The sequence below is a fragment of the Callithrix jacchus genome, chromosome 19 (assembly GCF_049354715.1).
Source record: "Callithrix jacchus isolate 240 chromosome 19, calJac240_pri, whole genome shotgun sequence".
Classification (NCBI taxonomy): Eukaryota; Metazoa; Chordata; class Mammalia; order Primates; family Cebidae; genus Callithrix; species Callithrix jacchus.
Window position 1 is genome coordinate 47,672,637 of NC_133520.1, and position 16,836 is coordinate 47,689,472.

The 16,836-nt window shown below is 36.8% G+C and overlaps 1 protein-coding gene across 23 annotated transcripts in view; it reads right to left on the bottom strand.

The window, feature by feature from the left end:
• The window catches only part of RYR2 (ryanodine receptor 2), a 781,807-nt gene that overhangs the window by 79,487 nt on the left and 685,484 nt on the right, over window positions 1-16,836 (bottom strand). For 15 of the 23 annotated variants that reach the window (XM_035280523.3, XM_054248004.2, XM_078357270.1 and 12 more), the window contains 3 exons: window positions 15,511-15,564; window positions 14,258-14,281; window positions 1,088-1,187 (listed from right to left, as the gene is read on the bottom strand). In XM_035280523.3, the coding sequence (XP_035136414.2) occupies window positions 1,088-1,187; window positions 14,258-14,281; window positions 15,511-15,564 (178 nt within the window). The remainder of the gene's footprint in view (window positions 1-1,087; window positions 1,188-14,257; window positions 14,282-15,510; window positions 15,565-16,836) is intronic. The other 8 variants (XM_035280524.3, XM_078357274.1, XM_035280522.3 and 5 more) reach the window with 1 other exon arrangement.

The following is a 16,836-nucleotide window of genomic DNA, read 5'->3' on the forward strand; positions in this document are numbered from 1 at the left end:
ATGATTTGGCATCAACAGTTTTACTAAATTCTGTGTAGAATCTAAGAGCTGAAACCATATGATGATATAGAAGTGACAGAATAGGAAGACAATTGATTTTGAAATACTGAGACCTGATATTATTGATTCAAAATTAATCATGAGCTTAATAAACATTAAAATAAGTATGAGCTACCCCCTTCCCTCAACTATATTATATTTGAAGAACTTTCACCATTTTCATTGTATCACTTCTATTTTAATATATTTGTAGTCTGGTTATTAAGCAGACTATTCTGAATTTTAAGTACCTGAGGTAATAACACCAACTTTTATTTAGTGTATCATATTTTGTTTTTCATCATTCACCTCTATTTATGTTAGAAATAGAAACAATCTCTATTTAAGGATAAGGGTGCCTAATAGTAGAATGTACCAGCATTACTTTTCCATTCTATTACAAATTATATTTAAAATGTTTTCACAAAGAAGATCTTACGAATGTACAAAAAGTCATCTTGAAACAGCCATCTACTGAGAAATACGCATCTCGATTGTTAAAAAAAAGGCTCACTTTAAAACTCTCCACATTTGTATCAAGGTTCAGCAAACTGTGGTAAAATATGATAAATTACACATATACCAAAATGACAGCCCCCCACCTGTGTGTGTAAACAAAGGTGTTTTGTCACATAGCCACCCTGTTTGGTTACCTATTGTGTCTGGCTGCTTCCGTGCTAACAGGGCACAGCTGAAGAGTGGAGACGCTGCAGGACCCTCCAAGTTGAAAATATTGACTCTGGCCTTACAGAAGCAGCTTGCCCACCCCTATTTTATGGGATCGTTCTGCTAAGATTTAGTTATAACATAGTTTCCAAAACTTAAAGAACAGAATAAAAATGAGTATGTATACTAAAACTCTGAAAAAAATTAACAGTGGCCTGTGTAAACAATGAGAGCTCATATTTGTGAATAGGCCCCTGATACAGTCATGAACCAGAAGTCCCAGGACTAAATGAATCAGTAGAATTGAAATGAGGGAGGATCTTGCACGCTATGAGGAAATCCGAAGAACAGACACTCGTGAGGAGAGCTTAAGGAATCTTACCTTTGCTGGCGCTGATCGTCTGTAGCACCATCTCAGCCGCACCGCGATCATGGAGTCGGGCTTGCTGGTATAGAAGCTTTTGCTTTTCCATTTCTTTTTCCTGAACACAAATCCCAACCATTTATGTTGACAGTATCAGTAAGCATAGATTTGTCTAGACCATATTTTTAGTCATCTCTTCATGTATGGGCTCTATGACAACATTATGGACCATTTCAACACCAACGATGTTCTTAAACGGATATTATTAACATATTCGACTCTTGGTTTTTTTCCCCTTTACGGTTTGCTTGATAGACTTTTGGTACTGGTTTATCAGCATGGATTGTTTTTTCTCAATTGTAATGATTTGATTCATCCAAAGCCTGTATCACAGTTTTGAAGTACTGTACTTCAGCACTGAAACTTGCACTTTCTGATTTATACGTTTGTGCATAAGTTTGTCGCGTTTTTAATAATCTCCCATGCCATGGCCATAACTTGATACTGCTCAGCAAATGGCTGGAGTTGCAAGGTGCCACTGAATCACAGAAAAACATTAACTGAGATGTCTCGAAGTTTAAGCAAAATTGAAAGCTGATATGAATAAAAAGGTAGGCTTCAACGAAGTCGTGGATTTACGATACAGATCTCCCCAATCACCCCCAAAGGATAAGAGATGCAATGTGCCTTTATATTTTGTATTCTCTGGTGGTAACAAACGATACTGCATGGTGCTGCTGGAGCAATGGCTGGAGTTCATTCTTTTCACTTAAGCTACCACTGAAAACATAAAGAAGAAAATAAAAATAAAATATAAAGGCACAGCGAGTTCAAGACTGGTATGACCATTCACTTGAGCAATCCAGTTCGCTGGAGAATTGAGACGGAACTAAGCAGTATAAGTTGCAGAATGAAAGTTGCATAGAGCCCTATGACAGTGAGTCCATCAAATGGTGTGGTAGAGAAGCTTAGTCAATGGGACATGAAACAGTCAATTAGTATCATGTCCATAAACACAACGGCCAAAACATATATGACCTAAGAGCAGGAAGAGCTGCAGCAGAGGTAGCCAGAATGACAGCTTTGCTGCCATAAACTTTCCATCCAAAATACAGAAAATAGACACTGGAAGATGGAAGAGGTTTAAAAAATGAAGGCTTGCTAGTTACAGAATATGAGAAATAAAGTGAACTAAAAGGAGGGGGAAAATAAATGGGCTCAAACAAATGAAAAAAGAAACCTTTAAATCAAAAGCAACCGACACAGACATTTATGCTGTTACCAGAGAGTTCTCGCCGAGGCTGGCAAATTTGTTTCTTAAATCTTTGATAATATCGTGCTGCGAAAACAAAATTGATCAGGGTTTTTTTTGTCACACTATAGTTAGCGCTCCTGTGGTTAAATTTTATGTTTTCTTAAATTATGTGATAGGCCTAAATGGAAGCAGAGAAAAGAAAAAAAAAAAAAGAGGCAGCTTTGCTTTATATGTAGCCATGCTAACATCTATAAGGTTTGCCTTCATGTTTAAACCTCTTCCTGTGAAGTCAGAAACAGAACAGAAACAGAACCACACAGACACACAAAACCATTCTGTCATTACAACACAGTTTCAGAAAAACCGAAAGAGGACCCTTTCGTCTGCTCTTCAGATATTGTTTAACACTGACGAGCAGCATTTGATTCTTCCTTTTAGACCCAACAATCTTTTACATTCCTCCCATTGCCAGAGCTCTATGTGGAACTTTCGCTTAAAGCTTAACCAACTCCTTTGGTGACACAGTTTTTCAGTAAGAAAATGATAAGAAATGATTCGCTTACAAAACCGCCCTATCGTTTTCATCAACTAAAGAGGCAAGGGAGTCAGGAAGAAGTTCTTCTACTGACCTAATAGAACACATAAAGACAGTCATCAGGAAACTCACAGAAGATGGAAGATGGCAACACGCCACACACTCTTGAGAAAAAACAAAGCAAAACAACAATTTGCCGTTTGTGCTCCAGGAGTGGGAAGATCAGTTCAAAGCCCTAATCGGTAACCTCTTCAGTAACTGAAATCAACATATGCGGTACGGACCTTACAAGCACCAAGAAATAAGGTTATCCAACTACCTTGTTTAAAAATAAACTCCCTGGACAGGTCACTCTTTTTAATACATACATATAGCATCTAAATTTTAATAATTAATATTTTGAGGAAGATGATGAAAGTCATTAAAAAAAACCAAAAACCTTCAGCCCAAAAGACATACTGATCTACACGCAGAAAAATACTGTATTTCATAAAGAGAGATCAGGTCAACCTCTCTGTTGAATTTCTTCTTGGTTGGACTGAAATTGGAAGCTCTCCCTTCAGGATTCTTTAATATTATTTCTTTCTAGTACTTTGTCCATTGAGAACAGCTTCTGGGCATGTAATTTAGTCTGGCATCGGAAAATTTTATTATAAATTAAAAAAATAAGACCCTGAAAGCTAAAGCAGAAAATTTTCAGACACTAAGATGAATTATGTAAAAAGAATTTTTTAAACTGCAGATTAGCTTTTCTGAACAAACTGTAGATCGATCTTTTATGAGCATCTTAGGAAAATAACGTCTTGAAAGCACCTTTTCAAAAATAGAGTCCTCTGACACACCAGATTCTGCTTAAACTGCCTAAGGCTCTTAGACACCACCTGCAATTCAGTCTTTGTGTTATTTCAAGGATACACAGTATGGTGAGGAAAAAAAGAGCACTTCCAGAATTTAAATTTTCCCTTAGGCAAAATGTTCTGATTGCCAAGAGCAACCAAGAAGTATCAGTGCATATCCTAATAAGCCTGTTATGAGGATTTTCAGCGTCAAATGTGGCCATAAATCAGACCCGTGATCACATCACTGACACTGAACGGAAGGATTTGACATCAGGCTTTGCTTCCGCATCACTGAAGTTTGTGGTAACATTGCTGGTATTACTTCGTTTTGTCTAAGAGTGTGTCAAGCTTCTAACACTCGGGGAAACAAGTAGAAAGGCTTGAAGAAAACAATTATATTTAGTTCTTCGGCCACTTGCTTTATGGGAGAGAAAAATTACCGAAATAAGGAGAATTACAATTGTCCCTTACTCCTTGCTGGAGAAGATATTAGATTGGTGCAAAGGTAAGTGCGGTTTTTGCCACTGGCCTAATAGTAATGGAGATGAAAATATATTTTGAACCAGGGCAGCCTGGTTACAGGAGAGGAATTTACATGGTTTCTGAAGGTCCTGCCTTAGCTCCATTGACCTCTGGGGCAGCACTTGAGCGGATCACAGGCTGAGTCTACCAAAGCTGTCATCTGTGCATCATACAAAATGAGCCCAACTACTCTGTGTGTTTTTGTTGTTGTTTGGTGGTTGTTGTTTTTTGTATTTCCACAACTTCAACAACTGATGAAAAGGATTTCATCTTTTCCTCAGAAACTGTAGGTGGAAGCAACTTATAAAGAGAACAGAAATATCCAGGAACAAAACTCTTTACATTTCCCACTATTTGGTAATGTCATAGGTCAACATAAAATATTTTAAATTGGCATCCTAAATATAGTGATGATCTATAAGGTGATGTTGAATATCGATATTATAAGAAATAAAAAGACTGAAAAGTAGAAGATTTAATTGGATAACAATGGGGACAAGGAAAGGAGGGAAACGGTACTAATAACTTCGTTTACAGCGCACACAGGTCAACTCAGACCCAGGAAGGTCAAAGGCATGGATAAGAGACACCTTCTCCCCTTCAATTAATTTTTTTCTGTTGTATTCCAGTTCCTGAAGAATCTAGATTAGCCACATTTCTGTAGAGTTGACTCACAGTGATGGGGAAATAATACTAAGATTACAATTTTGTTTAAAATAAGTGGTTCCTAAATTCTTTTCCTTTTTTTTTTTTTTAAATTGCATAAATGAGCCAGGCATAGCCGCTCATGCCTATAATCCCAGCACTTTGGGAGGTTGAGCTAGGAGGATTGCTTGTGCCCAAGAGCTCTAGATCAGCCTGGGTAAATAGCAAGACCCTCTCTCTACCAAAAAACTAAACATAGCCAGGCTTCGTGGTGTGCACCTGCAGGCCCAGCCACTTGGGAGGCTGGGTGACAGAATCACTTGAACCCAAGATTGCACCAGTGCACTCCAGCCTTAGCAACAGAGCAAGACTCTGCCTCTGAATAAATAAATGAATGAATCTACGTGAAGTTTCCTAGAAGACAGGAGACTTTCTTTGTTTTAACCATAAAGACGGGGGCTTTCTTTGTTTTAACTACACCAGTACACATACACTGTCCAACCAGGACAGTTCTCTGAAAATAACAGGTGTTCAAGAAATTTGCATGAATAAATGACAGAAGGAAAAGATGTGATATCCAATTGTTTATGATCGCAATTAATCCAAGATATTACGAATGTTATCTTTTTGTTTGAAGTGCTACAAAATTGGTAGCTTCTAAAAGTTTGTTTTTCAGTTCATGCTTAAAGAGGTCTTCAGAATTATACACATACAAACAATAATTAAATTGAGGGCTTTAGCTCATTGAATTTTTCGTTCAAATCTTTCATCATTATCCAGTCTCTTTACTACTGATCTTTCAAACAGTGTAATAATCTTCTGGAATTCTACTTCTTGATAGGATAAACGAATTTTCTAAAGCCGTCTTTTTAACACTTTGTAAAAAATGGAATCAAAGTTTTACTAATGTACAGAGACAAAAGAAACACTAAACCAGGATCTCTGATTATAACTGATTAACAATTGATTTAATACTTGATTATGATAGCAAATATTTAGAGATGGTTATGTGACAGTCAATGTTCTGAGTGCCGAATCTGTACTATAGTTAATGCACTAGATGCTTTGACGTTAAGTATACTGTACAATGTGATTTTACAGGTTAATTCTTCCAGTATTATATACACTTGCATTTTGGGAAACAGAATAGTTTCTCAGGGATTCAGCATATTTAGAACTAATTTAAAACTACTGGAAAGCAATAAAACTCAACTGAGTTGAAATAATTTTCTACTTCAGGATCCAGTTGTCACAGTTTACCACCCAAAGCTTAATTCACAAGGTATAAAAAGGAAAGAACGAGTAACTCTAAAATCGGAAGTTACCAAGTTAGCAAAGTTAAGCTGACTTATCATTAGAGGGAATGTAGTATATTCTTCAATGCAATATTGATTTAAAGCAGCCTTCATTTACCTACTAATTAATTGGTTTACGCTTTAAAAAGCATTAGATATACTGCCTTGAATTCAGAAAGTACTATGCAGTTCTTTTTCTCCTAGCATAGCCTAACAAAAGAGAATAAGAACAAGAAGAAAACTTGCAATCACTCAGAATACAGAGCTATGGTTAGGTCAAGAGGGTACCGGAGTCTTGGACTAATTAGTGGGAAAATAAGAAGTTAGAATAACTTTGATCATAGACTGAATCATAAGAGCTCGTTACTTGAATTTTGAAAACACACAACTCGAGAAGCTCTAGTGTCTGTAATTCTAGGTTTTCACAAATGGTTATTAAGCCTACCTCAAATCAACTCTTGAGAAACAGGTGTACTCTAAGTATTTGATACAGTCCCAAACCTCTTGCCTAGAATTATCTCACTAGCTGGAAAGAGGATTTTTCTGGAGACTGTCTAGAAAGATGGTACATATGTATTTCTTCAATTCTTCCAGATACTTGGTACCCATTTTACGTTAATCCATCTTTAGGTAGCATCTGTACAGCTGGACTTTATTGTATAAACTGTCAAAAAATGATGTTAACTGAATTGTTGAGGACATTTTTAGTCAGCCTCAGGGGAAAAAATGCTATTGAATTTTAACTTTAGGAATTTCTTATTTCCAGTCAAGAAAATTATATTTTAAATACTATTACATTTAATATACTTAATGTTTTATGTATTACATGTTATATTTAATAATGATATTGATATTTATAATGAATTTTATGTAAATTATGATTATGTAAATTACATAGTTCATTATATTATTAAATTATATTATTAAATTTATGTAATTTCATCTTGGATCCTAAATTTATGTAATTTAAATTTATGTAATTTCTTGTTGGCACCAAAATGTATGTAATTTAAATTTGTGTAATTTCATGTTGGCGCCTACATTTATGTAATTTCATATGTAATTTAAATTTATGTAATCACATTTATGTTAAATGTATGTAATTTCACGTTGGCTCCTAGAAAGCTTGGAGTCAAATATGCTGACAATCCACATCAAACTGACAGGACTCCATGGCATGGGTTTCTAGATGAACCTATTCTTGGAAGGCCCTACTGTTTGTCTTTCAACAGCTTTTTTCTTTCCTTCGGCTTACTGTATTATGTATAATTCTGTGATTCTTTAAATACTAAACTAGGAAAGGGTGGGATATGTATGCATGTACAGAAGACATTCTTTTCTTTTTTTGAGATGGAGTCTCACTCTGTTGCCCAACCTGGAATGCATGGCACAATCTTGGCTTACTTTAACTCTGCCTCCCAGGTTCAAGCGATTCTCATGTCTTGGCCTGTCAAGTAGACGGGATTACAGGCCCACGCCACCATACCTGGCTAATTTTTGTATTTTTAGTAGAGGTGGGGTTTCATCACGTTGTCCAGGCTGGTCTTGAACTCCTAATCTCAGGTGATTCACCCGCTTTGGCCTCCCAGTGTGCTGGGATTACAGACGTGAGCCACTGCGCCCAGCCAACATTATTTTCAATAAAACATTTTTGTTGTCACATTCCTGTTCTAAAAAACATGAAGTCTATTTCTTTTTCAGTCCTCCACAAATGATAAAAAGTGATTCAAACATGCATGTTTTTACCAGTACTTATGCATTTAGAGGAACTGTTAAATTGCCCTTAAAAATGAAGAGAATTTATACCTGCGTAGCAAACCACACAACTTTCAAAGGTGGGTTTGATACCTGAGAACATCTAGTTTAAAGCTCTTTCTTCAAAGAAGAGAAAGCTGAAACCTAGAGAGGTTAAGGTCACACAGCACCTAGCTGATCATCCAGGTCTCCTGTGTTGTGTGGTGTATGTTCACCATACTGTAGAAGTTTCTCTGTGGGCTTCCCTGACTCGTTTTTAGCAGAGAAAGTGAAATTGATTAATTATAATAATAATAGCAAATATTTAGTGATGGTTATATGATAGTCAATGTTCTGAATGCCTTATATGTACTGACTAATTCAGTCCTCATGACAGTCCTGTGAAGTAGATACTATAATTAGCCCCACTTTATAGACAGAAAAATTGAGGCTTATGCTCACACAGCTAGATGTTCAAGCTGGGATTCAAACACAGGAAGTCCATCTGAGTGTCTGCTCTTAATGAGTCTGCTGCCTTCCATTTACTGTACCTAATCTGCTCATGTATAAACTTCAACTGAGATTATTTTTAAAATGACAACATATGAAGTTAAATTACTTTGCATATGAAAAATGTACAAGTATATGTTTGATATATGTTTGTCTCCAAGTATCCTTGGGGGGCTAGTTCTAGGATATCCTACAGATATAAACATCTGTCCCTTATATAAAATGGCAGAATGTTTGCATATAACCTACGTACATCCTCCTGTCTACTTTAAATAATCTCTAGATCCCTTATTATACCTAATACAAGGTAAATACTATGTAAATAGTTGTTACACTGTATTGCTTGGGGAACAGTGACAAGGGAAAAAAGTCTGTGCTTATTGGGTACAGAAGCAAATATTTTTTGAAATATTTAAATCCGTACTTGGTTGAATCCAAGGATGTGGAAACCACAAACACAGAAGGCCAGCTGTATGTCTTCTATACAGACTGCTATTTAGTTCCACATACTCATATGCATGAATTACCATATACAGTATAGAGGGCTGTGCTTTCTGGGAATCTTCCTTGTATGAGGGCCAGGACCTTCACCCCAACCTACTCCCTTCTCTCTAAGCCTTGGCCACTTGCCTTGCTTCTGAGCCAGAATGGCCCTAGAAATGACTGACACCACACTGTGTGCTTCTGAAAGCCCAGCTGCTACCATCACTACCACTGACCAAGGGGACCCCATGCTGATGGTCAGGGAGAGACCCTGAACACTCAACTGGCTAGACCCAAGGTGGCTCTGGCTTCCCCAGTGGTTGCCTGGAAGAACTGGTTAGTATCAGCAGAAAGTATTAAGAAATTAACACTTTGTGACCAGTAAGTGATAGGAGATGTAAGGAACCTGTATGCTCCTTCCACAAGAAGCACTGTTCTGTTCTGTAATGAATATGGTCTCTCAGGAGGCATCCCTCACAACTGAGCAACAAGCTGAAACTGCTAAACAGCTGTGATCAGCTCAAGAACACTTGATCTTATATTTGCTCTCCCTCATTCCCTATATCGTTTCCCTTTTTCCCTCACTCTTAATTCCCTGGGACTGTAACACCCCTTCCCCCAATAAAGTGTTAGCGTGTAAGCTTTTGCCTGTGTTTTTTAGGAAATCTGAGCTGAGACATGAGATGATTACTTGAGATGCATAATTTTATCGTATAAAAATGTAGTTGGCAGATTGCAGCAATCAGCGTGAGTACTGGAGAACACTGGCCATCAAATTCCTTCCCTCTCTCCTCTCCATGATTCAACAGAATGAAAAGCAACTTTAAGGCTTTAGTCCATATTTTGGATACCATACAGCTTCTGCAGTAGGAACTAAAGAATTGTACATTTTCTTGATATAAAGAATAATTGTGTCAACATTTTATATCCATAGCTATATCTTTAACTTTTATGCATTTAAAAATTCTCTTTGCTGAGATTCAGAAAGACCTTTTAATTTAAAATGCTGTGTTACTATGAAAAGCACCAAATAAACCCATTCAAAGTTCAAATTACATAGCTATGGGGGTGGTATATCTTACAGCCAATTCATTCTTGTAGCATTGCCAGAACATTGTATTCTATTGAAAGTTAGATCATGGATGGGTCAGACAAAAATTTTTTCTCACTGGTGTAGTGCTATGTAATATCAATCCTTAAGACATTTTTTACCTAGATTGGTTCTTCCATACTTAATGGCGCATACTACAGGGTATGAGTATGGTTTGACTATGTTAGTGGGGATCATGATATTTTAGTTGTGTCTCAAGTCCATCTGAGAGAATATTCTGGTTTCCTAAGTATTTATTTCAGAATTACCAACCCTGCCACAGGCATATTTAGTATTTAACACACAAGAAATTCTCTTTAATCAATAGTACAGAAAAACAGGACCTCAGACTCATCAGATAATTCATCTGTGAATTAGAAATTGGGCATTTGCCAAAAGGAAGATGCAGCTTGCCTAATATTCGAGAAAGATGGCCCAGAAGACAAGTTAATACTCCATTCCTCCCGCTTATCTGAGCTTCACTTTCATTAATTTAGATTTTGCGGTAAACAATAAATCTATATTATCGTACCTTAACATTCCAAAGAAATGCTTTCACTAAATTATTTAATGCCATATGCTCAGATTTTAGAAAAGAGCAATAAAAGAAGTAATCATCTAAAGAATGTTTGTGAGTTTTTAATAAGATCATAGTTAATAAATGTGGTCTACTGCAGTATCAAAGCTCTTTGTTGATCTAGGTGAGAAAAAACAATTTTGCTCCAGAAAAATGATATTATTTGACTTGAAACATTATTATTATTATTTGTCTTGGCAAAAATTAAGAAGCTAAATCTAGTATTCAACTGCAATAATGACCTTTTCAGGTAACTAGTAAAACATTTCTTCCATTTCAATTAAAATCGGCCTCTGTGTAAGATTTAACTGTCCTTTTTAATGCTGTTGAGATGAAAGTAGCTCCAAACCTAAAAGATAATTAACTAAATATGCAATAAAGCTATTCAGTAAGAAATTATAGGAAAAGCGTATTTACATACATTACAGATGAAACAGGACATTTTGTAATCAGGTTAATTTAACAGGATCATATCAATAATACATTTAAAGAGCTGCAAGTACTCGGCCTGTCATTCCTCTCTCCTTGTTTTCCATGTTTTTTGAGCTTTACTGCATTCTTCATGGAAAATTTCTCTGTAATATCACTTTCCCTTTTATCTACTTTATTTTTCTTCTCAATTACTTTGTTGAATACTTTACGGGGAAATAATTTAAATAGACAGTATAGCAGGGCCCTGCGCGGTGGCTCAAGCCTGTAATCCCAGCACTTTGGGAAGCCGAGGCAGGTGGATCACGAGGTCAAGAGATCGAGACCATCCTGGTCAACGTGGTGAAACCCCGTCTCTATTAAAAATACAAAAAATTAGCTGGGCATGGTGGCACGTGCCTATAATCCCAGCTACTCAGGAGGCTGAGGCAGGAGAATTGCCTGATCCCAGGAGGCAGAGGTAGCAGTGAGCTGAGATCGCGCCATTGCACCCCAGCCTGGGAAACAAGAGCGAAACTCCGTCTCAAAAAAAAGCGCAAAGAAAGTATAGCAAATATTAATAATCAACAGGTATAGGGATAGAATTCAATTACCATACACTTTATGTTATTTCCAAACTTATTTAATATAATTTGTTATGAAAATTATTGAAATTGACAAATAGCCTTTTAAATTGATAACTTATGTGAATAATTCCACTATTAGACTATGCCTAAATTATGTCAAACAGACATCTCAAGGTAAACAGTATGGTAGATTACTACATTTACAAACAAGAAATTTTTCAGTGGTTTTGTTGGCATCACAACCTCAGAGAAGAGTATCTTTACAGGGAATTAATTATACATAACTCTGTTTCTCAACTTTGTAATATTTCATTTTTTTTTTTTTTGAGACGGAGTTTCGCTCTTGTTACCCAGGCTGGAGTGCAATGGCGCATTCTCGCCTCACCGCAACCTCCGCCTCCTGGGTTCAAAGGATTCTCCTGCCTCAGCCTCCCAAGTAGCTGGGATTACAGGCATGCGCCACCATGTCCAGCTAATTTTTTTTGTATTTAGTAGAGGCGGGGTTTCACCATGTTGGCCAGGATGGTCTCGATCTCTTGCCCTCGTGATCCACCCGCCTCAGCTTCCCAAAGTGCTGGGATTACAAGAGTGAGCCGCCGCACCCGGCTGTAATATTTCATACTACTTACAATAGTATTTTGTTAAGAGTAGCGTGTTACATAACTTAGGTGTAAATTATAAATTATAGTCCTAAATCTCATGGAAATCACTAAAATAAAAATCTCATTAGGAAGTGCAAATCCCCAAATCTGGTGTCCTGCATTACACCCATGAACGTGTGGCAATTCCCAGCCGTTTAAAAGCCTGTCTCTTGCTGAGACAGTCACACCTGCTGGTCTATATTCTCTATTTTGGGATTAATTGCCAGATTTCACCATCATGTGAACTTGTCCACTATTCTAAATTCAAAGGTAGCCCTTTCTCTCAGGTCATGCTCCATATCTTATTTGATTTCTCATCCTTAGTCTGGCCTGAATCCTAGCATCTAAATGTTAAGATTCCACCACTAAGTCTTCTTTCAGACTTCTTTTCTGAACCAGGAACCTCTCTGCTGTCACTCAGTTTGACCCTGTTTATCAAACTGGTTCTCTGAAACTGCATTCCTCTTTCAAAGTAAAATGGTTTGCTTGACTAACAACACCTTCTCCATCATCCAGCCCCATCATACAACTATCAGTGCATTCTGGAGGCATTAACTTCAATGTTACTAGGAAATCAGTTCTTTACTTGATGTTAGGAGTCCCTTCATGTTTTCATGTCTCGACAGTTCACAGAAATTTTATATGAAATAATTAGTGATAAAAAATCAAAATCTACCAAATTATTAGTATACCTATTATTATCTATTATTTAAGCCCATAATATACTATGAAATGTTAGGTATGTTATGTGCCATTAACCATGATATCCATCAGATCAGAGCTGCATCTGATAGTATATGCATGATCTACATTTTGAGATTTACAAGGATGATGATACAAGAATACATTCCTACAACTGTAATAGTGAGTTGAAAAAATAAAAAAGAAAGCTTTTTAAATAATTTCTTTGGGACAGTCTAAAATTCATTTTAGCAGCAAATGCTTCACTTTTTTTTTTTTTTTTTTTTTTTTTTTTACAGAAGGCAGAGTGGAATAGTTTAGATTTACAAACTACAAAGCTTTTTGTGTGTGTGTGTGATGGAGTTTCACTCTTTTTGCCCAAGCTGGAGGGCAATGGTGCAATCTCAGGCCACTGCAACCTTTGCTTCCCAGATTCAAGCGATTCTCCTGCCTCAGCCTCCTGAGTAGCTGGGATCACAGGCGTGCACCACCATGCTCAGCTAATTTTTGAATTTTCAGTATAGATGAGGTTTCACGATGTTGGCCAGGCTGTTCTCAAACTCCTGACCTCAAGTGATCCACCTGCCTCAGCCTCTTAAAGTGCTGAGACTACAGGCATGAGCCACTGTACCCAGCCACATAAAAAGCTTTTTTTTTTTTTTTTAAAAAAAAAGACTGAAGTATTTATGGGTATCATCTTCCCAGAACGTTTATGATTGATTTTCCTACTAAACAGCCTTATGAAAATAAAATGTGAGCTCAACAAGTTTGATATGAATGTAAACAATTTTGTAATTCTATTATCAAAACACTTTCTTTTAGCAAATGTTTTCAGTATTCAAAATATTAAGAGAGAAATAGTTATCTAGTACTTCCCTTTAATGCAACGATGAAATAAATATTGAAATCATGGACTATAATCTCCAGTTACTAACTGAAGTGATTAATAGCACAACGGAAAAGCAGGCTTCTTTCCAATCTCAACAGCAATACCATTTATCACCTCTGATTTCAGTAATGAAACTGGTGTCGAAAAAACATCAAGAGGGATAAGGTCAGAACACTGCACTGAGAATGAGAAGTCCCTGGCTTAAAACTTTTGTCATCTAAAGGGCCGAACTCCTTTATCCCAGCATAGCATACAGCTCAAAGTTAACTGGAGAATAAAATTTCAAATTATGAGTCATTTAAATTCCAAGAAGAATAAACCTGTGTCCAAGAAAGGGATCCTGAAGAGACCAATTGTATTGGAGCTACAAACTTGTAGAAAGATTTTCAAGACCTTCTTTTTACAAAAGAATCCAAGATGTTGGGTCTAACAAAGGTAAATGTCACAAGAAACTGAAACTCAGACCCAGACAAATACACACATATATATAGTTTTACCTTGCTGCGCTGGGATCCTGTGACCTTAAGGAAGGATGAGGACAAGAAGCAAAATAGCAATAAACAATTGCTCTGAAGACAACTGATAGACCATAAATGGTGTGCACGTCAGAAAAACAGTATCATTTGCTGCTCACAGCTCATTCTAACTGACCTCGCTTTCTTATCAATAAGATGAATTTGAGAATAGAAAACACATACATTAGAAAAGATTATAGAAATTAATCTTATGGCATTTTTCTCAGCCAGCAATAGTCATGGGTTCCTCAAGTTAGACTGTTTTTGTATTTTTGACACATTGACTTCAGTGCTGCAGAGATGCTCAGAACAAATTGATCCTGGAAGGTCACTGCTCTGAGCTTACTCCTTGGCTGATATGTTTCTGTGGGTCCATTTTAATTAAAGACTCATTGCTGGCTACTGATGCATTTCCAGACTTCTAGCTCAAAGTCCAGACAGGTAAATTAAAAGGAAAAAAAGAATCTAATTTCTATTTCCCTGCACTTAATTTCTTTGCGAAAATTCTAATAAAACAAACAAAAAATAAAAGAACCGATGAAAAGAGTGGTAGTTAGCAACAACTCGTTTTTCTCATAAAAAGTGAAAGTATAGTATAAGCAAAGGGAGAAAATGCTCTTAACTCTCCTGTGGGCTAAGTAACATTAAGCAGCATTTCAAGTTATCTAGGACATTTAAAAGCTGAGAGCATTTGAGAAAATCATCATAAAATACAATACGGTCCTAGGGATACAGGCACTCCTACCTCATGCAAGCAAACTGCGTGGTGTGCCACTATCTGCATATGTACATGGAATGAGTGACCTGATTGGGCAGAAGTCTTTAAGGCCAAATCTTTAAGACTTCTATTCAGGGGAAAATATCAAACCAAGGGTTTCATGAAAAACTTGATCTCATGTTGTTCTTCAATAAATATTTTCCTCACGTCTGTTGGAAATTCCAGACCATATCATCACCGAGATGAGAACACTTTGAAGCTGTCTCATCTCTGAGGATTCTCAGGAACACTCATTCTGAACATATGGGCTTCACTGTATGATTTAACTATTCTATGATCCGTGGTCTTAACTTCAGCAAATGTTAGGACTCAGGTTGGTCCATCCAGCTCTGACATGCAGTTCCTTGACACAATAAGCTGCAATAAGCCATGAAGCAAGAAACATAAATGTCAGTTATAAGCTATGAAACAATGTTTCAAGATAGGAAAAAGACAAATCCAGAAAGATCCATCTTACTTCAAAACTCTTCACTTCCTCTTCACCGTCATTGTCTTCTTCATCATGACAACTCTGATACATGTAAAAAAAAATGGAGGGAAGGACAGGAATATGTTGAGACTTTAGAAAGTGCAAAAGAATATTTGACACAGAACAGCAAATTATTTGTATTAATTTATCATCAACCTTGTTTAAATATAAGATACAATTCTTAGATGACAGAATCAGTGAATTCATGACCTGAAAGAAAATTATATACATTGTGCTTTTACAAAAATAAAATATTAAGTCACATATTTTATAGGTAACAGATAATGATGAGGTCCATATCATACTGTACCCAGTATTCATGCATTTGCCTCATTCAAACTAAGCTACAAAACTTCAAATGATTCTTGTTTTTCTCTATTTTTTATGCTGCCATTGCAATGCACGAATACAGGCACATATGATAACCATTAATTAAAATTAGGCCAGGCACAGTGGCTCATGCCTGCAATCCCAGCACTTTGGGAGGCTGAGGCAGGTGAATCACCTGAGGTCAGGAGTTCGAGACCAGCCTGAACAACATGGTGAAACCCTGTCTCTACCAAAAATTAACTGGGCATGGTGGCAGGCACCTGTAATTCCAGCTACTTGGGAGGCTGAGGCAGGAGAATTGCTTGAACCTGAGAGACGGAGGCTGTAATGAGCCGAGATCGTGCCATTGCACTCTACCCTGGGTGACAGAGTGAGACTCTGTCTCAAAATAAATAAGTAGACAAATAAATAAATAAATAATAAATAATAAAATTAATAAAAAGCAATGTCCATTAATTAAAGCGATTCTTGTATTCCCTTTTCTTTAGTTTACGTTTTATTGTATTTGGCCCAAAAAAAAAAAAAGAAAGTAAAACTCAAACTGCTACTAATTTTATTCTTTGTACCTAAAAATGATTAAAACTGACTGTTCTATTATTTGGGGTTATTTTCCCAGAACTAATATATAGGATTTATGCTAAATTATGCATGTATTTTTCTCACAGTGGAAAGTTTTGCTTGCTAAAAAGGCAGAGGGGTGAGGTGGTCAGGAACATGGGCTCAGGTGGCAGACTGCCTGGTTCCAGCCCTGGTGCTGCCAGTTCTTAGCTGTTCAGGTTTGGGCACGTTACTTCATCTCTCTGTATCTCCTTTACTTCATATTTGAGATAAAAATAAGAAAAAGAGCACCAGGTTCTTGATAGAAGCATGTGAGCTAATACGTATACATTGTATGCCACTCAGAAAAAAGAGTCAGCTGGGCACGGTGGCTCAAGCCTGTAATCCAAGCACTTTGGGGAGGCCAAAGCAGGCGGATCACTTGAG